General features: G+C 34.0%; 1 protein-coding gene across 1 annotated transcript in view; it reads left to right on the forward strand.

Annotated features, from left to right (window-relative positions):
- The window catches only part of COL11A1 (collagen type XI alpha 1 chain), a 229,597-nt gene that overhangs the window by 119,262 nt on the left and 85,092 nt on the right, over nt 1–25,243 (forward strand). Inside the window, 9 exon segments of the mRNA XM_070367586.1 lie at nt 1,382–1,435; nt 3,071–3,178; nt 6,332–6,385; nt 11,531–11,584; nt 11,714–11,758; nt 11,899–11,952; nt 12,068–12,112; nt 15,257–15,310; nt 21,440–21,493. Of these exon segments, the coding sequence (XP_070223687.1) occupies nt 1,382–1,435; nt 3,071–3,178; nt 6,332–6,385; nt 11,531–11,584; nt 11,714–11,758; nt 11,899–11,952; nt 12,068–12,112; nt 15,257–15,310; nt 21,440–21,493 (522 nt within the window).

Consider the following 25,243-nt stretch of genomic DNA (forward strand, 5'->3'; position numbering starts at 1 on the left):
AGCTTTTGTAAAATTCAGTTCCAGTGTGTTGGATGAAAGTAGAAGGGATATTTAAACCAAAGATAAAACTATAGAGGTGAACAAAGCCTCGATCGTGAGGGAGATGGCAGCTTATGGTCATCATTAGCACTTTGGAATCATTGATTCCAAAAATTGATATGATCAGTTTTGTGTCTTGTAAAGGTCATTTCCACAGCAGGATGTGGAAGTGTAAGTACTAATCTTCCTAGCTTTGTTCTCATACTTGGCCTGACAGGCCTTTTTCTCAAACTCTGCAAGTCATCCATTCTCCAACTGCTAATTAAGGTACCAGCTGCTCTGTGAATTCTCCAAGTACCCTTCTGTCCTCAGCACCACCACTACTGGTACCAGCGCAGTACATCATTATCATTATCCTCATGTCTTTCATCTCTAAACACCCATTCTCCTCCTCCTGAGCCAAAATCAATGCAAATTATTGGTAAAACAAAAACTTCAAATTACTCCACAGTGCTCTGAATAATTGCTCAATTAATGTTACTGAATACATGAATGATTATTCCTTAGGAATTTTTTTCTTGAAATTAAGAGACAGTAAAGTCATTCATGAAGCTGGATATAGTAAACATGACTAGAAGTATTTTCATAGTCAAAATTTCTCCTCTCTTTGATAAGGATGCCCAGTTTTCAGCATCCCTGGTTTGTGCATATGTGCCAATTAGCAATCTCTATTTATGCATAAAGGATAATATTAATTTGCTTATTCTTCACCTAAAGAGAGGTTGTAATATACAGAACAGGTTGAACCAGAAGACATTTATCTAAAGCACAGGAGACAAGATGAATGAGATAAAATGTATAGGTATGTATCAGCAAAGATAAAGAATTTATTTGGTCATCCAGGGTTCTTGTAAACCAAAGGTAATTAAATTTTTACTTCTTTGTTCAAATAACATAGGACACATGTTGTTACAAGATAATGGTTATTTTCCCCATAAGATAGAGAAGATTTAACGAACACATTTGTGAAAAGTTTTCTAGTAACTTAGAGCCATTGCTGCTGCTGCTGCTGCTAAGTCCCTTCAGTCGTGTCCGACTCTGTGCGACCCCAGAGACGGCAGCCCACCAGGCTCCCCCGTCCCTGGGATTCTCCAGGCAAGAACACTGGAGTGGGTTGCTATTTCCTTCTCCAATGCATGAAAGTGAAAAGTAACTTAGAGTCATTAATTATGGGGAAATGAGAGAATACTGGAAATAAAGGTTTAAAATAGGGAAGAGGAAGTTTTCACAAGCAAGATTCATATTTCTCAGAACAATTTTTCCTAATTATCAATACTCATAATTTATATAGTATTTTCCAAACAATTGATTAAGTACTTGTTTTATTATTTATACTTTTTAGGGTGAAGATGGTTTTCCAGGATTCAAAGGTGACATGGGTCTCAAAGGTGATAGAGTAAGTAAAAAGAAAATCTGCACTAGTACATGCATTTATGGATGTGTGTGTGCTTATTTCTATATAGTTAAATACTGCAAACAGAATAAATCAAATGTTTGTACTACCTGAGACATTTTTCACTTCCACTTTTATCTGAAGATTAGGTGTCTTAATTTCTGTGGAAATAAAATATTATTATTTATTTTTTGGATGCTATGCTAAATATATGTCCCATAGCATATCTACACATGCATAGTTATATATTTATATATATATATGTATAAATACACAAAATATATATTATATCATATATGGTATTACTGTTTACAGACATTTTATAAATTGATGATCAAATTGCTTTATATAATTAATTCAATAGATTTGTTTTAAATCTTATTCATATATAATGAGCTATGCTTCCTGGAGACTATATGTGCAACTTTCATGAATTTTCACTTTATAGTTGTCTTGAATTTTTGAGTCTCAATATAGTACACCGTTTTTCTGTTAGCGAGTATCTTGAAAACAAAAGTTTGTCACCTAAAGTAAATTAAATGTTTTATTGGGAAAATTTGTTTTATAACTAGCATAATAGTATATAATAAATGGAATAAAAAAACATGGTATAGAATATTGATTTTCCTAAAATGCATATAAAGCCTATGTCTGGGATGGGAGCAATAGCATACACATTCTAGAACCTAATACCTTAAATGTGAAAATAAAGTTTAAAGTCAGGTGAGATATTTTTCTTATGTTCCAATCAGTGATTTCCAAAGTTGCTATCATCTGGGAGGAAAAATTATTTTCCCTCCTACCCTGATAGAGTCTCAGACTGGAGCCCTCTAAAATTACAGAATGACAGAAGACAGATTAATAAGAGATAAGCAAACAGAAGTTTATCTTGTGTATCATGATTATACATGGGAATGCTAAATGATGAGTAATTCAAGCGTGATTAGAACTTGTGATTGTATGTCATTTTAGCAAAGGAACAATAAATTTTAAAGAAGAAAGGACTTTGAGTTTCTAGTGCTATAAACTGTGGGAAGGCAGATAAATGGAAACTATTAATGTTATATAAAGGCTAGTTGGAAAGTTTGCTGTATAGATATATTCCTCTGGTGCTTGCTTCTGGCTCCAGACTAGTAAGGGTCTAGTTACCTCTAGTGACTAATTTTTGTCTTTTCTGATGAAGAGGGTAGGAAAAACACCTTTGCAAATTTGTTCCCCGCTTTTAAGCAAGTACAGGGTGGGTAGATCACTTTTTCTGTATCTGCTCCTTCTCACTTGCCTTCAGTTCAAAATAATCCTTATGCCAAAGTGGCGTATTTTGGGGTAGCATATATTGCCAACCTATAGTATCTAATTTTGATTCTTATTTTCTCTCTCTCTGTGACTCAGTGAATTAAAATTAATTTAGTGTGATACATGGTAGCATAGGACTTCTGTAGCTTTTCAAATGTCAGACTGTATTGAGTCATTTATGTATTAATTGAAAGATTGATAAAGTCAAAGACTTTCAGTCCTCTTTGTCATATATATGAGTAAACAAACCAAGAATTGAAGAATATAACTTTTTGATGAACTATAATCTGCCATTCAGTCTCAAAGATATTTTAAGTTGCAAGAATGCTCTTACTTTGTTATCAGGGAGAAGTTGGTCAAGTAGGTCCAAGAGGAGAGGATGGCCCTGAAGGCCCCAAAGGTCGAGCTGGTCCAACCGGAGACCCCGGTCCTCCTGGTCAGGCAGGAGAGAAGGTGAGTGAACAACTTTAAATTTACAGGTCCTCTTGTACATGATGTTTCATTGTCATTTTAGGGTGGTTTTAATCACCCACTGTATAAATCAAGAGTTTTATCTAGTTTCAATTTTTTGAATTTCAATTTCATATCCATATGCTACGTAGAAGTATAATCAGGAGACAGGCACATTCATCCTCTTCTACTATTTCTTATTTTCTAGTCTCTTCTCCCATTGGCCATGTAGCATCAACCAGTCTTAACACTCTTCTATATTAAAAGTGCAGAATCTGCCTGTGATTAATGAAGGATGAAAGAATCAATGAAAAGTGGCCAACTTATTGTTTCGAGCAAGTTGAGACACCTTTGGCCCTAAAACCAAAATGTTCTTTTCTCAATATTTCCACATAAGCATGTATTTTTACAGGATAAATGTTTCAAAAGATACTGATATTCAGGCCATACTTTAAGAGGTTTTAATTCTAATCCAGTTTAACTCAGGCATCACCATGTTTTAAAAGTTCCTAGATAATACTAATTTATTGCTTTCACAGCCACTAAGCTATATGCATATGTCAAAAATATTTGCAACTGTTACATTTAGATATAATATTAGGCAACATTAAAATTATGCCTTCATAGAATATTTAGTGATATTGTAAACAACTTATAGGGCTTCCCTGTTGGCTCAGATGTTAAAGAATCTGCCTACAATGAAGGTAACCCCTGTTCCATCCCTGGGTCAGGAAGATCCGCTGGAGAGGGGAATGGCAACCCTCTCCAGTAATGAACCTGAAGTTAAATTAAGAAAAACTAGAAATATTGATGATAAGTGCTATCCAATTATGTACATTGAAGGAAAATATAAATAATACATGTCTCTTGGTGGTATAAATCAAACTATTCCTTTTTTTGTAAGTATGTCTAGTCTCCAATTTTTTATATTGAGCATATCATTATTCTATAAATATGAAAATAGCATGCTGTATAAGAAAATTGTTGTCTCTGCCCTTTACCATCCTGTTCCAGAAAAAAAAAACAGGGATTATATAGGTATTGTGACTAGACAAATAAAAAATCATTTTTTCATGTTATCATGAGTCATTTCTACAGTTTCACATTCCCAGTTGCTGTTTGTAAACCAATAAATAATGTCATCGTGTTTAAGCAACAGAAGGAAAAGATGGGGTTCAGGGCATAAAGGCTTATAAGACCTATGAACTTTCTGCTTAAAGTGCTCCTTTGCCAATAGTTTAAGGATATTCTAGGACCTTCCTCTTTTCTCAACCCCACTGTATTCTGTGTAAGTTGGTCCCACAAACTGTTCTGAGGCATCAGAAGTTTACTTCCCAATTTTTCATCTTTAGCATTTCATTAGTATTTTCTCCTTTATTGAAGTTGCCTATCACTGTACTGAAAATACAGTTTTTCTGTCTGGATTTATTTTTAAATGACTCTAAAATGAATGAATTTGCATTCTAATGTAGTAACATAGACTGCAAAAGTTTTCTGATCATAATTAAGAGAATTTCATTAACCTTGAAATCAGTAGCATAAAACAAGCTGTGACAACTTACTGTGTCCAAGGTGACATCGTTATAAGTATGGTTCTTAAGGCTTGTTTGAATATTTTTCGTGTGAAGACCGCTTACCTATGTAAAGTTGATCTTGAATCAGACAACTGTTTAGTTCAATATAAGATAGTGAAAGTGAAAGTCGGTCAGTTATATCTGACTCTTTGTGACCCCATGGACTATATAGTCCATGGAATTCTCCAGGCCAGAATATTGGAATGGGTAGCCTTTCCCTTCTCCAGGGGATCTTCACAACCCAGGAATTGAACCTAGGACTCCTGCATTGTAGGCGGATTCTTTACCAGCTGAGCTATCAGGGGACCCCTATCTATAATAACAAGATCATAAACTGTATTCTTAATTTCTTGCCTTGCTTCATCCAGTAAAATATTTATTTTTGTTCATAAAGCCTCCTCATCTTTTAAAGTTTTATAGGTAGTAATTTGGACTTGTTTATGTTTTTGTTATTTATTTTGAATGCACATAGGAAATAATAATACTATTTGTTAATGTTTAAGATTTTGATAAATATTTTATATATTAAACATACTTTCTTAAGATCTTAAGGAAATTGTCTCAGTCAAATTTCACAAACATATATTTTATTCAATCCACTTATTTTAATTTTATTTTCTTTCTATCCAAATTTTTAAATTAATGCTTTGTTCAGGGGGTCAATTTTGTTAGTTTAGTGTTTTAAACCTTTTAGTATATGCTATACATCGTTGGACTTCACTGTAATTTATCATTTGTTTTAGCATTTTCAAACTGAGTAGTAATTTTATTGCACTGGAAGAAAATAGCTACACACTCAAGTTTCCACCCGTAGGAATTAACACTCCACAAAAATCATTGTTTAGCTCTGTCTCTCAATATTTGGTATTTATTAACTCAATTTATTCAGATATTTGAATAAAAGAAGAAACTTTGCTCAAAAACTAGGTTAAAATTTCTTAATATAGTTATTTAAGCTTTCCTTTAGTAAAAAAAAAAGTTTACATGATTGCTTGCTTTCTATTTACAGTGAGAAATTAAATAATTTTTTCAAATAGATTACCTTTAGTTGAAATGGCAAAACCTACATGCAGTTCTAACTACAGCCATTCATTATAAATAGTATTTAATTTTGATAAAATTTAGGTGAATTCTTACCATATTCTTTCATTCACAAACAGTCCTAGAATTATCTTTACTCAGGGCTCTATGTCAGGGTTTCCCTGGTAGCTCAGCTGGTAAAGAATCCGCCTGCAATGCGGGAGACCTGGGCTCGATTTCTGGGTTGGGAAGCTTCCCTGGAGAAGGGAATGGCTACCCACTCCAGTATTCTGGCCTGGAGAATTCCGTGGACTGTATAGTCCATCGGGTTGCAAAGAGTCGGACACGACTGAGTGACTTTCACTATGTCCTTAAAGAAGACACTATCACTTAAGAGGTTAAGTTATTGAACATCATAGCATTAGTAACATTTTTTTCCTATTCAAATTAAGAAATGTAGTGAAAGTAAAGAATGGAAAAACTTGCAAATCTTCCTTTCAAATGCTCTAATAGACTGAATTCTATTTGGAAGTGATTATTATTATTATTATTTTAACTTTAGGGGAAACTTGGCGTTCCAGGATTACCAGGATATCCAGGAAGACAAGGTCCAAAGGTAAAACAATTAGCTTGATTTTTATAGCTTGTTTATTAGCATTTTGTCAATACATTTAACATTAATCATCTATGGTTACATTTCAGTTTGTAATGTAGAGATGATGAATCCTTAAAATATAATGTTACAAGAGAAAGTCAGATGCATTTATGGGTACTGGGATTGCAGAGAGTTCAGAGAGCTTATGTGATTTTGGACTGGAGTATTTTAGAGACAGAGGAAGTCATAGTCAGCCACTTCCTTGTAATTGGAATAAGGTCTATTCCTAGGCAGCATTTAATTAATAGATCTAGAAGTTTTGATTTCCTGTCTAGTTCCCTAAAGGTTTGAATTACCATTTGATATTATTTTAAGAGAAAGAATGGCTCTTCTTTCATCCTCTTCATTTTCCCTCATTTCCACAGAATCAGTTTCCTAGGGCTACTGTAACAAATCACCACAAACTTGGTTATTTAAACAATGGAAATTGACTTTCTTACACTTCTGAAGGCCAGAAGTCTAAAACTGAGGTGTCAGCCAGCCCATACTCCCTCCAAAAGCCCCGTGGGAGAATCTGTCCTGTCCTCTTCCATCTTCCTGTGGCCCTCGGCATTTTTTGGCTTGTGTGCAATCTCCAACCCCTTCTTCACATGGCCTTTTTTTCTGTGTTCTTATCTTCTCTTCTTCTTATAAAGACACTTGTCATTAGATATGAAGACCACCTGGATAATTCAGGATGATCTAATTTCAAGATCTGGAACTAAATTACATCTACGAAGACCCCTTTTTTCCAAATAAAGTAATATTCAAAAATTCCAGAATATTTGGATATTTGATATGTCTTTGAGAGGACTACTACTCAACTCATGCACTCAATGCACTGAGATTCTATTTTTGACTATGTGAAATATACATATTTTAAGCAAAAAAGTGTTTTTAAAATACACGTTTACCTTGTATTAGTTTTCCTTGAGCTCATTATAGAACTTCACTAAGGATTCTTTTGATTGATTGACTAGTTACATTAAATGGTTAAATGATTTCATATATAAATTTTGCTTATTAATATAAAGGTAGTTACATGCACGTGAGATTATCTATATCTATCTACTATCTATCTATATGTTTGTCATCTATCTATCCCTGTTTGATTCATTAATGTTTGACAGGTTTATAATATAAGGATACATCCTGGTTGGGTGTAATAATACCCAAACATATATTTATTAATGTTTCACAGATAATCAATGGGAGACAAAAATATCCTACCTCCTGACAAATGTGAATTTCATGTACTTGTGACTCATTATCATGTGATAAGAGTATTTTAGGCTTGCCATCCAGTTTTGCCTATTCACTGGCTTTCTAGAATATTTCCTTGTATTCTAGGAGGTAATGGAGCCATTCTAAAGAAAGATGCATTTAATCTATGATTTAAAAAATAATGCAAGCATTAATTAGTAATTTTTACCTTTTAAATATTGTCTCTAATACCCTATTCTGTTACCTAGTTAATTTCCTTTTGGATGTCAAGCATTTTCACAAGTGCTTTGAGTAAAAAAAGATATTTACTTTATAAAATACAACTTTAAACTATTCTTAACTTATTGGGTAAATTTTTGATCTAAATTGAATTGCAGTTGTGGTTGTGTTTTGATTTAAAAACAAAAATCTGTTTTTACATTTACATGAATACTCATTCATGTAGTTTTCTATTAAGTGTTTATTTGACATCCTTATATTTTTCTGTTTTTCCTAAGTCAATACTATGTTCAATAATCATTCAGTTCTTTAGTAACAAAATGGACCAGAATGACTAGAGAGAAATGCTTCTTCCCCGAGGAATCAAACATTGCATTATTACCTTTTAACCTAAATGTCTGAAATTTTGGTCTTTATCTTTTTCTTTTACTTTTTCACAACTTTTTTCTATGATCAAAACCATTTATTTCTCAGTTCTTAAATAAAAAATGATGGATACATCAAAAATCAAAGATAGGGTCACATTCCTTTCCTATGTGGAAGCCAGTGAATTTTGAATAGGCTTAAGTCTTTATTATACTAAATATGAAACTAGACTACTAATCCCTTTCAAGCAATATAAGGACTATAATCCGGCTTCCCTGGTGACTCAGATGGTAAAGAATCTTCTTGCAATGCGGGGGACCTGGGTTTGATCCCTGGGTTGGGAAGATCCCCTGGAGAAGGGAACAACTACCCACTCCAGTATGCTGGCCAGGAGAATTACATGGACCGAGGAGCCTGGTGGACTACAGTCCGTGGGGTCGCAAAGAGTCAGACATGACTGAGCGACTTTCCCTTTCACTGAAACTTGGCTGCTAATTTTCAAGCAATATAAGGACTATAATTAGACAATATAATTTATGCAATATCTTACTAGAAATGTAAACCATAATGGGTTTTTAAAATATGTACCATTATGCTGCTGCTGCTCAGTCACTTCAGTTGTGTCTGACTCTGTGCGACCCCAGAGATGGCAGCCCACCAGGCTCCCCTGTCCCTGGGATTCTCCAGGCAAGAACACTGGAGTGGGTTGCCATTTCTTTCTCCAATGCATGAAAGTGAAAAGTGAAAGTGAAGTTGCTCAGTCGTGTCCGACTCCCATCGACCCCATGGACTGCAGCTATGTTGTATCCAATGATAGCTATTTCAAAAAGTAAAATCTACTTTCAGATAGAATTAGTTTATATTTAAAAATAGCATTTAAACTAATTTTAAAAGTTTTGTTCACCAAAAAAGCTGATTTTGCTATTAACCATTGACTTTTTGGCCTTTTGTTGGCTGTTTATTTTTTCCACTTAAAAGCAAATGTCTTTCCATAGAAATTGTACATTTTGGTGATAATTTTTATGTGGGAAAAAGAGAAGGATCTGCCTATATATTACAAATTGTTTAGTTGGTGGATTAGACATTTTTGTCTATTTCCCATAAATTTCTTAGAGCAGAAACTATGTAAGAAAATAAATTTATTAAACATAAAATTGATACATAAGAGCCATTTGTTCGAATAAAGTCTCTATAAATGTATTTCTCTTCTACTCCGGACAGATGAATATTTGTCTTTGAATTGAATTTGGTAGAAATGAATTACTTCCATATTGAATAATAATTACTTGTCAATGTCCTAGAGTATTCACATAGTAATACTCTACCAGATATAACTATATGATTCTCTGTAGAGACTCAGCAGCAGCAGCAGCAGCAGAGAGAGAGAAAAGGCTTTTTGAAAGCCTTTCAAAAATGTAATTTGCAGACATTTTCCCCCATTATGTGAGCATTACATGTTTTAATAATTGTCCTCAGGTTGATCACATAGTGGTCTCTATAAATGAACTATAATATGTTGCTAGATGGGTCCTAATAGGATGCTTAGCAGTTCTTACTAAGCTTTGTCCATCAAATGCCATAAGGCTTCACATACAAATTTCCTGATTTGTGGAGGATATATAAATTGATAACACCCATTCTGTATGTATCACCTGGAGAAATTGTTAAAAATGCAAATTCCTGGACCCTATTCCCTGCAGTACGATTTGACAGTCCCTTCTTTCAGCAGTCACTCTAGACTATTCTGATACAGAGGAGCCATTATTACTGGGAGAAATATTACTTTAGGTTAGTTCAGTCCAAATGAGTGTGCACTGAAATAGAAAACAAATTTATTGTTACCAAAGGGAGAGAAGTGGGGGAAACAAACAAATTAGGAGTTTGGGATTAAGAGATACACACTACTGTATATAAAATAGATAAACAACAAGGACCTACTATATAGCACAGGGAACTATATTAAATATCTTGTAATAACTTTTAATGGAATAGAATCTGAGTGAAGAATATATATTTGTGTGTGTTTGTGTGTGTATGTATAACTGATTAACTTTACTGTACACCTGAATCTAATAGAAGAATAAAGAAAAACAAAACCCAAAGATGTATTCAAGTCAAAGAAGGCTTTGTTTTACCTTCATTGATGCATGGAAAAGTGTGTAAAATCTGCATGTCTACTATTCTTTGCTAGACATTTTACACATTATTGCATTTAATCCATACACTGGTCTGAATAGGAAAAGTGAGTGCTTGGAAGCCCCCTCCCCCACCCACCACTCTGAGGGTCTCATAGTTATTAGTAAGTTCAAGAGAAAGGATTGAACCCTAATCTGCTTTATTTTATGATACAATAATGAGGCAAACCAATCACAGTCATGTTTGAAGGAATCTCTTAGTAGATGAAAATCTGGACATATGTACAAGGTAAAATGGAATTATATTCCATTTGTAAAAGGTAACTGTGGATTAAATTACATAGTGCTTTTATAGGGCTTATTACATCCTTAAATAATCCTTATTTAATGTTATCTATTATTATCATTTTTATACTTTGCCTTCCTTCAGTTCTATATCCTACAAGTGTCAAAGTACCTATAAGATGCAGATGATCTCATTTTACTGAAGAAAAAGCTATGCTCAAAGGGGATAAGTGATGTACTCAATTTACTTACATGATTGCATGACAAACATAAGTCTTGAATTCATGTGTTTGGAATCCCCATAACAGATTTTAACGCTGGACAGTCTGACTTAGACTCTCAGCTGTATCCAACCACATTTAAACATCAAACAGAAAAAGGGGAAGGTTTTTAATCTTTTTGATTTTATCCAGTTCCAAAGGTACAAAATACTTAACTAAAAAGTGATAAGTATACTACAAGAATACAATAATGTTAATTCAGAAAAACATTTTATAAAACTCCTATTTTACTATTTGATTATTCATGCTTGTGAAAAACAAAATTTTTCTTCAGAGTTGAAGTAAATATGTAGAATTATAAGTCAAAATTTATTTTATATGAAATGTCCTTTAATTGCTATTTTTTGGTATGAGAAATGATATATTTGATTAATTAATTTCCTTAAAGCTGAAAACTAAGATGTGTTATCAATTCATATTTTCAATGCTTCCAGGATTTCAGGTGTCACTGTAAGTTCATTTTTCAGTACATGAATAAAGGTTGTATGGTGTCTTAAAGTTATATTTTTGATTTGAATGCTACCCACTTGTGAGAACCACTGTATTTTAAAAGACTTTCAGCTTGTTGCTAAAATGTTAATTAATATACTCATTGGTTACTATTTTTGTTTTTGTAGGGTTCCACTGGATTTCCTGGGTTTCCAGGTGCCAATGGAGAGAAAGGTGCCCGGGTATGATATACAAGTATACTGTTCTGGACTAATATAAGTGTTCTTACATGGGAACCTATGTCTCGGACCCAGACTCGCAATTCATTGTGATATACTGTATACTGAGGCTGTTTGTACTGTTGTTGACAGGGCGTAGCTGGCAAACCAGGTCCTCGGGGTCAGCGTGGTCCAACGGTAAGGGCCTTGATTTAAAATGGTGATTTTGATTTTGGATTTAACTTTCCAAAATAATTTGCTTCAAAAAAGAAAACTGATCCTGTGCCGTTTTGATGTAATTGGAGCTAGATCAATTTCATCTTTGCTCTTACATGCAGGGACCTCGAGGTTCAAGAGGAGCAAGAGGTCCCACTGGGAAACCAGGTCCAAAGGTACTGTCAGAACTTGTTCCATTTGGGCTTGTCTGTAGGTTCCTCTTCCAGAGGACGGCTGTTACCGGAAGGAGTCAAAACTGATTTTTTTCTGTTTTTGTGTTGTTTTTCCCAGGGCACTTCAGGTGGTGATGGCCCTCCTGGCCCTCCTGGTGAAAGAGTAAGTATAATAATTACATCATATAAATGTTTGTATTTCACAAGTGTTTAAATTTCTGGGAAAAGACATGTGTTTGCAAATCCACAAAACATCAGAGTTTAAAAGTTCCTATTCTTTAATATGTGTGTGCGTGCTAAGTCATGTTGGTCATGTCTGACTCTTTGCGACCCTATGGACTGTAGCCCACCAGGCTCCTCTGTCCATGGGATTCTTCAGGCAAGAATACTGGAGTGGATTGCCATGTCTTTCTCCAGGAGATTTTCTTGATCCAGGGATCGTGTCTCATGAGTCTCCTGCATTGGCAACTAGATACACGTGGGAAGCCCACTCTTTAATTTACTTCCTTAAAAAAATCTTCATCATTTATGTGCTATTAATTTTGTTATAGAAGTGAGAGAAATTATATGTGTAACTGGCGTATGTTATTAACTCTTAAACCGAAATCTTGTTTTTCTTTTAAATATGTGCTGCTAAGTTGCTTCAGTCGTGTCCGACTCTGTGCGACCCCATAGACGGCAGCCCATCAGGCTCCCCCATCCCTGGGATTCTCCAGGCAGGAACACTGGAGGGGGTTGCCATTTCCTTCTCCAATGCATGAAAGTGAAAAGTAAAAGTGAAAGTGAAGTCGTGTCCGACTCTTAGCGACCCCACGGACTGCAGCCTACCTGTATATAACACCTATACCTCCTCCTCCCCTGCTCTTGCTTTCCATACTGATACTTTGTTTCTGGAGCTGGCAGTAGCATTATGCTGGTAACATGCAAGCTTCCAGTAGCCATTAAGTCACAATCAATAAACATTCAAATCAAGATAAAGCGTCTATTCCAGTAAATAGGAAAACTATTTAGTAAATTGATTTTTCAATTGATATAAAATAAAGCTAAATATACATAAGTAAGCACGCCCTTTGTTTGGCAAACTATAGCATTTTTGTAGCCAGATTTTAAAAGCTATCCTCTTGAAAGAATTTAAAATATTCTACATTACTATCAATGAAATTAGGCTAATGACTTAATATTCTATACTTTAATTATACATTTTATATTATAAAATTGATATTATAAAATATAAAATTGATATTATATATTTATAGAATTATACATTTTATATTATTGAAATTTATAATAGGTATTTCACAAAAAGTAAAACAGAAATACCCTCTGATGTATAACTTAAAACTGAGAATAGGTCATTTTTAAAAAAATAAACTTTCTATTTGTGACAGAAATGTCAGTATATAAGACCCAAGTATAAACATTAAATTACAGTTGTTTCAGGGCTTTGGGTCAAGTTTAATTAAGTTTCTATTAAATATTTCTTACTGTTGATGAGCTATTTCCAAATTAAGTTCATCCTGTACATTTTGACTTCATAAACAATATACACATTTTAAATATTTTATATCAGTTATCTTAATTGGAATATACAGTTAAATTAATTAAAATGGCTGAATCATTAACTGGAATAGAACCAGTAGAACCATTTAACAAATTGTAGCATAACTAAGAGTTTTGTCTTTAAAGCACAAACTATTCTATTTACATATTTTATTATACATTCCAAAATCTCAGTATCAGCTATAAATCTTCATGATTTTATTTTGGAACACAACAGTGTAACCCAAGAACATGATCACTTGTGACTGTGAAGAAATTTTGAGAATGAGAAAAGTATATTTTGAGGATCAAAGTAAAGTGAGTGTTAGTCGCTCTGTTGTATCTGACTCTTTGCGACCCCATGGACTGTAGCCTGTCATGCTCCTCTGTCTGTGGGATTCTCCAGGCAAGAATACTGGAGTGGGTTGCCATTCCCTTCTCCAGGGTATTTTTTCCCAACCAAGGGATTGAACCTGGGTCTCCCACATTGCAGGCAGATTCTTTACCATCTGAGCTGCCAGGGAAGCTCAAAGGTTGATTTTAAAAAGCAAAAAAATTTTTAAGTGTGCTTGAAACCATTTCCAAGAAACATTTATACTTGTTTTAAATATACAAAATGTATTTCTTGCATTCTGTGTAGTTTATCATACATTTTCTCTATAATATAGCATTTTCTCAAAGAATTTTAAGTATCATGAACTATTTGCTATGTCTTAGGCACACAGTTGAAGAACAATAAAAGTAATATCACAGAAATGTTCTCTTCTGTATATATGACTTGGGAAGTTCAAGGAGAGAGTTTTGTAGTACCATTGAATTAGAAATTAAAAATACCTATATTTGCCCATTTTAATGACCTTCTTTAACAATATATTTATGTATGTATATATATATAAATAGCATTATATGTACAAACAATATATATTATATATGTATATATAATATATATTTATATGCACTCATTAGGATATTCTACAAGTTAAATATGATCCCTCATACTCATGATTTGCAGAGCATGAATGCCTACCAATAAGGACTTAGTTAATATAGTTTTTACTTAGGTCTAAAATGAGAAATTTTAGCAAAACTAAAACAGAATAAAAACAAAAAATGAACATACTGAAATAAATTGAATTTTGCATAAACAATGGATAATTTGTGGCATAAATATTTCTTTTTCAATATTTGGGACATAGTATTTTCATCTTATCTACAAAAGAAGCTTATGCATGAATAAAATGAGATAGCAATATCCTCAAAAACAAATACATTTTAAATATAGAGATTAGTTAAAGGTGTCCTCTATGGTCTTTTTGAGATAGTCACTTATTTTTTTCTTTTAATTTTGTATGACTGTAGTGTCAAAATATGTATAGAGTCAATTTTAAAAATAATTTGGGGGAGTCTATTGAGTTGAAATATTTCCATTTATAGATGTTTTTAGCTAATATTGAAAATAGATTATCTACAAGGTTTCCTGATACACCCATGTTCTATTTACTTTTAATATGAATTCTAAATATTTTCAGTGTTCTTAAGCTAATGCCACTTATGTGATGTGCAGTTTTGAGTACTGAATTTTGTGGAAAATCATCCATTTTGCTTATAGATTAGCATAGATTATCTCATTGTATTGCCCATTGTTCTGCCATTATGGTAAATAAGCTGTGGTCTGTATTGTTCTTTATCTGTAGAAATAAACTTCAGAGTGTAAAGATGTTCCTATTAAAGTATATGCTTAGATTACCCTACCGCTTTTTCTTTTCAGGGTCCTCAAGGACCTCAAGGTCCAGTTGGATTCCCTGGACCAAAAGGCCCTCCTGTAAGTGTCATAATTTTTCTTTCTCTTTCTTCACTTGATAGTGTTTTCAAATTTTGCAAGTCACAGCTTATATGTGAAATATATTTGAATACAAATATTGATACAAATTCCTATAAAAACAAAATGCATGTGTGCATGCCAAGTCGCTTCAGTTGTGTCCAACTCTGTGCCACCCTATGGACTGCAGCCTGCCAGGCTCCTCTGTTCATGGAATTCTTCAGGCAAAAATATTGGAGTGGGTTACCATGCCCTCCTCCAGGAGATCTTCTCAACCCAAGGGTCGAACCTGTAGTTCCCGGCCTAATGCATACAGGAGGATCCTTTATCACTGAGCCACCAGGGAAGCCCATAAGACAAATTGGTGATTAATGCCAGAGTTTGTATTTTCAGCTTATGAAGTTTATCAAACATTTCTGAATATAATTTAGATATATCTGATTAAACATCCCTTCAAAGTATATCAAAACTAGAACAACATGAATATTATTCTCTCAACTACTCTTCTACTGCAATGAGTATTATTGATGGCATTAAAAATCATTACTGAATCTTAAATATTTGGTGTATTAATTTCTTTTATCTTTTATCATCCAGTGCATCCTTCTTCAAAATCATCCTCCAATGTTCTGATATTACTTATATCACATTAAGATCTATTATTTGTATTTACTATTTTTGCCTTTATAATGTATTTTTTAAGAAAATGTAATGATAACCCTTCTTGAATCATTCCCTTTTTTTTTAAATTTATTTAGAGCCACAGTCTTTAGACTATCCTAGTAAAATATTTTCATAAAGTTAATTGAAATTTTTTCTTTTTAGACAGATATTTATGGGAATATAGGACATGCCTCGTGCTCAGTTGCTTTTTTCTCTCCTTTTTTGGCAATCTATTCAATTTATTTATAAGAGCTAGTATCAAGTTACTGCCTTAGTCCATTCTGGCTGCTATAACAAAGAAAACATAGACTGTCGAGTGTATAAATGATAGAATTTATTTCTTAGAGTTCTGAAGGCTGTAAGTCAGAGATCAGAGTCCCAGAATGATGAGGTGAGGACCCTTTTTCAGGTAGCAGACTTTTCATTTTCTGTTCTCTGGAGACACTTTTATAAGTCAACCATTCCATTCTTGAGGGTTCCACGAAGATAACATAAGCACCACCCAAAGGTACCACCTGTTAATAACATCACATTTGAGTGTTATGCTTTCAACATATGAATTTCAAAGGGACACAGCATTTCAAACCATAGCACCCACCTATCAAAGGAAATTGTTCTCACAGGGTGGCCCCCATGGGCCACCAAGAAGATCAGGAGCACTTTATTAGAAATGCAGTGTCCTGTTTCCACCTTACCCCTTTAATCGGAACTCAAGGAGAGGGGCCCAGTCTGCGTCTTAATGAGCTCTCTGGGTAGTTCTGATACATGCTAATGTTTGTGAACCACTGTTCTAGTCCAGAGTAGACAACGCTATTCAAACTTTAATGTACACATAAATCATGTTGGTATTTTGTTAAAAATGTAGGTTTTGATTCAGTATGTCTGGGATAGGTCTTGAGACTTGATATTACTGGCAAATGTCCAGATGATGCCAATGCCAATGGTCAATGGGCCTTACTTTCAATAGTGAATTCAAAAGTAGTTTGAGATTAAGACCAATATAGTTTGAATATGAATATGACCTACTCTGTAGGAAACTGAGTACAGTTAAAATTTTCAGTCAATGATTTGAGAACAAAATTTTTTCAATGCAATAATACAAATAACTAATTCCTTGTAAATAATTACTGACGGTTTTACTCACATCCTGGATGTTTTCATTTAGAGACATACTGATACAGATTTTTGGCTGCATGTTTTAAACTGATTTTGAACTGAATTTTTTTTACAAACGACTACAACATGCACCTTGTATGAGGAAGTTATATAAGACGTTTTGGATGCTAACATGTAAAAAATTTTCTAATTTCTAATAATTATGTATCTAATATAAATAATTATAGTTTACCAAATATAGTTCAATAACAATCTTACATAAAAGAACACTACTAAATTAAGATGTTTAAAACCTAAATAAATGTTACAAATGAGTACATTCTACTTTTAAACATGTTGAAAATCATTTATAAATAAATAAAATGTTCTCCAGTACTTTTATTGAGTTTGAATAACTCCCTCGTTCCTTGATTACTTTCAAATGTGACTTTAGCTCACATATTTGAAAATGGGTAATTTATGGTAAAATACTGATTTAAGTGTTAAATATTATTTTTATCACTAAAAATCTTGATATTACTGCACACATATAAAAAGCTATTATTTATATTATAATGTTATAAAAGGATTAACACAAATACCTATTATTAAACAAAGGATAATTAGATACTACCTGCATGTAATGTTGTTTACTATTTCAGTTTTGTTCCAAATATAATATTAAATGATGAAAAGCTGCATATATAGAGAAATGAAAATACTGTTGCAAAATTGTGCACATAAGATCCATTCATAAGTATTTTTAAGGCATGCTCATAGATTATTGTTTAGCAACATAAAATCCAGTGATATGTATAACTTCAACATTATCATGCCATTTATATTTGAACAAACTGGTAAGAAGTGTCTCTCATGTAGTATAATTTTATTGTCACAGAGTGCCATTTTTCCTCAGATTTTTTCAGTCCATTCTCTCATGTATCTTTCAAGTTTTGAGTCATTGATCATGCATGCATTTTGTCTCTTAAGTATTAGAAGTGTAATAAATGCCTACACTTGAGAAGCATGCAGTCTGGTAGAGAGACATGACACTGCTAAGGAACATTGCTTTCACTGCTAAACAAAATGATTTTTATACTCTATTTCTCTGACAAATGAAACATTCGAGTGTGAAATAAAGTACCTATCATTTGTTCTGGTATGCAGTTTTATAACATATAGGAAAGAACTGTCTTCATTTCTTTGATATTTAGAAGGAAGGATTCAGGTAGAAGGATTGAACCAAGCTCCTCTTCCTTCAAATTAACTGATTCGTTTTCATTATAATTAGGAAATGTATATATATTATATATGTATGTATAAATAAATGAAATATATATATTATATATATATACTCACACACATATGTATATATGGGATACTTGGAATATTCATGTTTAGAGTCTGTTTATCTCAAGCCAATGTCAGCATATAGTTACCCCATTTAAGAAAAAGTTAACTCTGGTGATTAATAAGATTTATAACATGATTACTATAAGATACCTTCTATTTATAGAGAAATCAAGACAGTGCTAATGAGAAGTGAAAAAATTCTTAACATTTATTTCTAAGTATCTTTACACAGATTACTTTGCTATATACATACAACCCCCACTTAGATGAATTTGTTGTCACTGACATTTTCCAATGACATCAAATGTCCATCTATTTTGATCAATAATATTATTATTTTTAAATTAATGCCATGAAATTATTTGGCCACTATATTTATTTTATTGGGTAGTAGTTTGGAGTCAATAAAACTATTTAGGATTTATCACTTAATATTAGGAATGCATACTTAAGAAAAATGATGATATGAATTTTTTATATAGTCTATTAAACACTGCTCCCATAGAATATCTAGGAAAGCCATTAAAAATCATGTTACATTCATCTCAGATTATGTTATTTAGATCTGTTTATTTTAAAGCATTGTAATATTTTGCAATAAAAGTATTATCTATACTTTTCACACCAGCAAATATAATGAGATATTTAACTTTTATATTTACAAATGTTAAACAAATGTAAATAGCTTATGTGTGTTTGCATGCGCAGTCATGTCCAACTCTTTGTGACCCTATGGACTGTAGCCTTCGAGGCTCCTGTGTCCATGGGATTCTCCAGGAGAGAATACTGGAGTGGCTCTTCTGGATCTAGGGATTGAACTCCTGTCCCCTGTGTCTCCTGCCTTGCATGTGGATTCTTTACTGCTGAGTCACCCGGGAAGCCCTATAAATAGCTTATACTGATTGCAAAACTCATCATTTGAGATGCAGTTTAGCACGGTGGAACAAAGTGTCTGATTCATGTTTATTATCCTTTAGCAGTCACCCTGTAATTTTATTTAAAAGTTTTACTACTAACCCCAATTGATGGCACATCTATTCCCATATGTATCAAAATAGTAGGATTTGTTTTTATTTACTATTTTGAAATACTGAACCTAAACAAGATCCAGTAACAATTACTTATGTTTCACCTCCAAACTGAGAACTGTATCTCATATTATGATTACCTAGTGCCCAACACATAAGTATGTAATATATGTTTTTGAAAGAAAGAATGGGTCTGTGATGCCCAAGAATATCTGGGGGACTTGGTTAAAAACATTCCAGTTTTGGTCTTTGGGGAAGATGGCAATAGAATCACTGAGATGGTCCTGGAAAATACGAACAAATCACTGAGCAAGCAATGATCTTGCGAAATATCAGAGAGGCTTTAATTAGAGCTGGTAATTTAAATAGTGTGTCAATAAAGAGGAGATCAGGGAGAGAGCTGGTATTAGTCACCATCAGGAAGCCTTTCCCCAAGATGTTACAACCAACTTAGAAAAAGTCTTATTCCAGTGGAAGAAAGCTGTCTGTGAAAATGATATTATTTGGAAATACTTTTTTTCAAACTTCATATACAAAGAATTGATACTTGAAAATAAGTTTATGTAAATAGTGTATTTTTAATACCTGAGTAGGATTATTCAAATAATTAAACTGTGAGAGGTATGCCTGATATCGTTAAACATGTTGTCATTGAAGTGATCATTTCCTTCATTTACCCAGACCTTCTCACCTAAGAATATCTCTGCCTGTGCCTATTATACATATTTTGAAATTTGAACTTGATGCTTAATGGTCTCTGTGTAGGATGAGTCATCCACAATGCATTCTAAAGAAGCCATCTATATCTACTAAGTATCTAAACAACCCTCTCAGGGTTTTTACCTTAAATTCTTAGTTGATGAGCCTCATTTATTTTTGTCATGACAAAGACAGCATCATTTACCTAAAGTGATAGCACAGTGGACGTGCTCTCCAGTGTTTAAGAGACGTTATGCTTCCAAGAGGGTATTTAAGAAAAGCTACAGGGAAAAATTGGGCCTGGTAACTGCTAAAATTGAGTGGTGCCCCTTGTTTTCTTTACCTGAAGCAACTGAGAAGTAAAATGCTGTTGTTTGTAAGAGTTTTTCTTTCTTTCATATTCTGGTCAGTTAGAAGCTCAGACCACCACTAGAGGACACCATCTGTCTCTATTATTCAAGTCTTGATGCACAGGAAATTGAATTAAAAGTATTCACCAAATAACAACAAAAATAAGGGAAAATATTCATTTGTCAAGTACTGAAGGACTATTATTTTTGCAAAAATAAAATACAAATATGTGGATATGCTCTTTAAAAATATAGTTGCTAATGAAATAATTTAAATGTAAAATACTCAGATTACAGTTTTATAATATTGTGTTGGTCTGAGTTATAGCTATCTGGTGGTTTATTCACTCAGTCATATCCAACTTTTTGAAACCCCATGGACTCTAGCCTACCAGGCTCCTCTCTCCATAGGATTTCTCAGGCAAGAATACTGGAAAGGGTAATAATTTCTTTCTCTAGTGGATCTTCCTGACCCAGGGATCAAACTTAGTCTCCTGCACTGCAGGCAGACTTTGCTGTCTGAACCACTAGAGAAGCTCATAAAATTATACTAAAGAGATATATACGCATACTACCTGCTCGTGCTCACTCCTTCAATCGTGTCTGACATTTGTGACCCTGTGGACTCTAGCCTGCCAGGTTCCTCTGTCCATGGGATTCTCTAGGCGAGAATATTGGAGTGGGTTGCCATGCCCTCCTCCATGGTATCTTCTCAGTTTAGGAACTGAACCCACTTATCCTGCATCTTCTGCATCACAGGTGTATTCCTTACCACTGAGACTCTGGGGAAGCCCCTTTACATGTACTACCATATATAAAATCAATAGAACATCAAAATAGCATATCTAATGAAGATACAAGAAAATTGTCTAACATTATATTTAGATTCTAAAATGATTCAAGAAATACTTGTGACATTTGATGTTGAATATTTGTGATTTCAGGGACCACCTGGAAAAGATGGCCTGCCAGGACATCCTGGGCAACGTGGAGAGACTGTAAGTGATCCCACTCTTCTGATTAACATTTTCTATCTCTAGCATCTCATCATTTCACAGAAAGATACTTTATTATTAACAAGTCAAATATCAGGTTAAGGACAATACCAAAATTAAATCCATTTAATCTTTTTAAAATATATATAAAATACATACTGCTGCTGCTGCTGCTAAGTCGTTTCAGTCGTGTCTGACTCTGTGCGACCCCATGGATGGCAGCCCACCAGGTTCCCCTGTCCCTGGGATTCTCCAGGCAAGAACACTGGAGTGGGTCGCCAGTTTCGTCTCCAATGCATGACAGTGAATAGTGAAAGGGAAGTCACTCAGTCGTGTTGCAGCCTACCAGGCTCCTCCATCCGTGGGATTCTCCAGGCAAGAGTCCTGGAGTGGGGTTTCATTGCCTTCTCCTAAAATCCATACAGAGACCCATTTTGTGGCTAAATACCTAAATGAATATGATTATTTGGGGACATGCATATTACTTGATTTTCCTTATTTTCAATAAGAGCATTTTGGGTATTTGCTGATGGAAAAGATGTCATTACCATTTGGATCCCTCCATAAGGTTGTCATCCTTGATCCTTTCACTGAAGTCTTTGCTTACAGATACATTTACAAGTCTTTCACCCTTCTAGTCTCTAAAGGAGACACATTACAATAAACCATTCAGATAATAGGTTCTTGTGTCCAAAATTAAGGGATGAAATATTTACTGAAGTTGGAACCATAAATCTGTAATTTGCCTAGAACTGTGTCAAATAAACCCTTTCCTATCAGGTAAGAAAATGGAAAAAAAATGTAGCTTAAATTATGAGGAATATAACATTAAACAGATTGTCTGAACAACTTATGTAAGAGTGATTGGGGCAGAGGGAAAACTGGCATCTCAACTATGGCTTAAGAATCCTGATGGTTTTGTTTATTTATTCTGCCACTGTTACAAAACCTTATATCTGGCTCTTTTGAGTGAGTGAAGTCGCTCAGTCGTGTCCGACTCTTTGCAGCCCCGTGGACTGTAGCCCCCCAGGCTCCTCCGTCCATGGGATTCTCCAGACAAGAATACTGGAGTGGGTTGCCATTGCCTTCTCCAATCTGGCTCTTTTAGTGGGATGATAATCTAATCAGAAATCATCACGGAGGATTAGTATCTTTCCTTGATTTCAATTCTTGGCTCTTAACATTGATTAATTTTATCCAGATTTATTAAACCACAAGACAGACTGCCTTTGACTATGTGTCTCAAAATTATCCTAGGGTATTCTGTCAGCATCAGTACATATTAGGAGTTCAGTTGAAGTACAGAATAACAGATCTGAAAACACAATGCTTTTCTGCATAGGAAAAACAATCTGGAAGCAGCAGCCAATTCTTGTTTTGCTCACCAAATGACAATTCTTCCTGTAACGACTTCTTGGTTTTAGTCAGATTTAGTAAACCTCAAAGTTTTGGATTACACAGCAAAATCAAGAATGATTTAGTGAGGCCAAAGAGTATAATTGTTTGGGGGTCCTCTTGGGAATGACATTTGCATGGTGAACAAGAAATAAGCTCTCTAAAGGATAATACACACTCAAATTTGCAAATGCATTCTCATTCAAATATTGCAGTCATTTCTAAGTCATGGTGTAGCTTCTTGGGAATAACTTTAGAATATTTCAAAAATGTCTTTTGAGGAAGGGGTACCTAGAGAATTATTATTATAAAATCCTTTTGTCTTCAGTTTAATCAAGAGCTTCTGCTTCTATAGAGAGCAACAATATTATTGTTGTTCAGTCGCTCAGTCATGTCTGACTCTTTGTGACCCCATGGACTGCAGCACACCAGGCTTCCCTGCCCTTCACCATCTCCCAGAGCTTGCTCACTCATCTCCACTGAGTTGGTGATGCTAATGTCTAAAGTTAAACAAAGTGGAAAACTAACATGTTAACTAATGATTCTAAGATAGGTATTCTCACCTCGTAGTTTCTTATAAATAAAGGCTAGCATTATTTCTGGAAAATTATATTTCTGTTTTCAAATTCACTTAAAGAACAACAATGAGTCATGTTTATACTCAGGAACCTTTCTTGCTCACCTTGTTCTGTATTGATTTTGATTCATAAGATTGTCTTGTACAAGGGTCAGAATCTAGGGCAGCTATATTTTGATATATATGTGTTTCCTTATTTTAAAGAAGTTATTTTGTTATATTTGAGACTTGTCCTCATTCAGAAATCCTTAAACTGAAAGTTCATTCTGATATCTTACAATTTAAAGCTTTTTAGGAGTAATTAGAGTCCAAAATCACTGAAGATGGTGACTGCAGCCATGAAATTAAAAGATGCTTACTTTTTGGAAGGAAAGTTATGACCAACCTAGACAGCATATTAGAAAGCAGAGATATTACTTTGCCAACAAAGGTCCGTCTAGTCAAGGCTATGTTTTTTTCAGTAGTCATGTATGGATGAGAGAGTTGGACTATAAAAAAAGCTGAGAGCCGAAGAATTGATGCTTTGGAACTGTGGTGTTGGAGATGACTCTTGACAATCTCTTGGACTGCAAGGAGATCCAACCAGTCCATCCTAAGGGACATCAGTCCTGAGTGTTCATTGGAAGGACTGATGTTGAAACAGAAACTCCAGTATTTTGGCCACCTGATGTGAAGAGCTGACTCATTTGAAAAGACCCTGATGTTGGGAAAGATTGAAGGCAGGAGGAGAAGGGGACGACAGAGGATGAGATGGTTGGATGGCATCACCGACTCAATGGACATGAGTTTGGGTAAACTCCAGGAGTTGGTGATGGACAGGGAGGCCTGGTGTGCTGTAGTCCATGGGGTCACAAAGAGTCAGACATGATTGAGAGACTGAACTGAGAGACCATTTTATTATACTGAAACAACCCACATTTTTCTTAGAAATGCAGTGCCAAATTGTGTGTTAATCATACAGGTGATCAGAATAGAAGTTATGTTTTTAATAGCCATTTATCAAATTCATTTCTGTTCTTAAGAATTTTGAAAAACATAATTTAACATACTAAAATAAATGGCTAGTCTTAGTACATGGCAATATTAAATAATCACACTTCATTTTGATCTATAAAAGCTTTTTTTGTATGTATTTTATATGTAAGATCTTTACTGTCAAATTTACTAGATACTTGCAAGATTCTGAATATTTTGAATGAGCTGGCATATGGTCAGAGCTGTTTTCCAGCTCCTTACAAATCTGTCTGTCACTCAGTTGAGCTAGCACACTCTTAGGGTGTATGAGTACAAGTCTGGGTAACACATTTTTTCACAGAATTTCCTCAGTGAAAGCATGAGAGGGCATTGAAAATGTCAAGTAGGCACTTACTGAGAGGGTTTTAAGACTCAGCAGAGACTAGAGGGTGAGAAATAGTTTGTTGCAGAGGAGTTGATCAGAATCACAGATATTAATAGGGTTTGTTTTCATGGAAATTATTGAGACCATCTAAGGAGTAGATAGGATGTGGGATTAAATGATGTAAACAAATGGTAAAAATAACTGCTAAGAGCTGTTAGCTCTCAGTGGAAAAGTAAAACATAAAGTAATATGTATATAATATAACTATATATATGTGCTTACCTATGTGGGTACTAATTTCCAAACCATTAAGTTCCCGAGAAGTTAAAATTAAGCAATAAAGCTATTATTTTGTTTATAAAATGCTAAATAAATTATATAATGCATTTCCCTTGAATTTATTAATTTTGCTATTGTGATTGATAAGTAAAGTGGAAACCTG

Source organism: Bos mutus, chromosome 3 (assembly GCF_027580195.1).
Source record: "Bos mutus isolate GX-2022 chromosome 3, NWIPB_WYAK_1.1, whole genome shotgun sequence".
Classification (NCBI taxonomy): Eukaryota; Metazoa; Chordata; class Mammalia; order Artiodactyla; family Bovidae; genus Bos; species Bos mutus.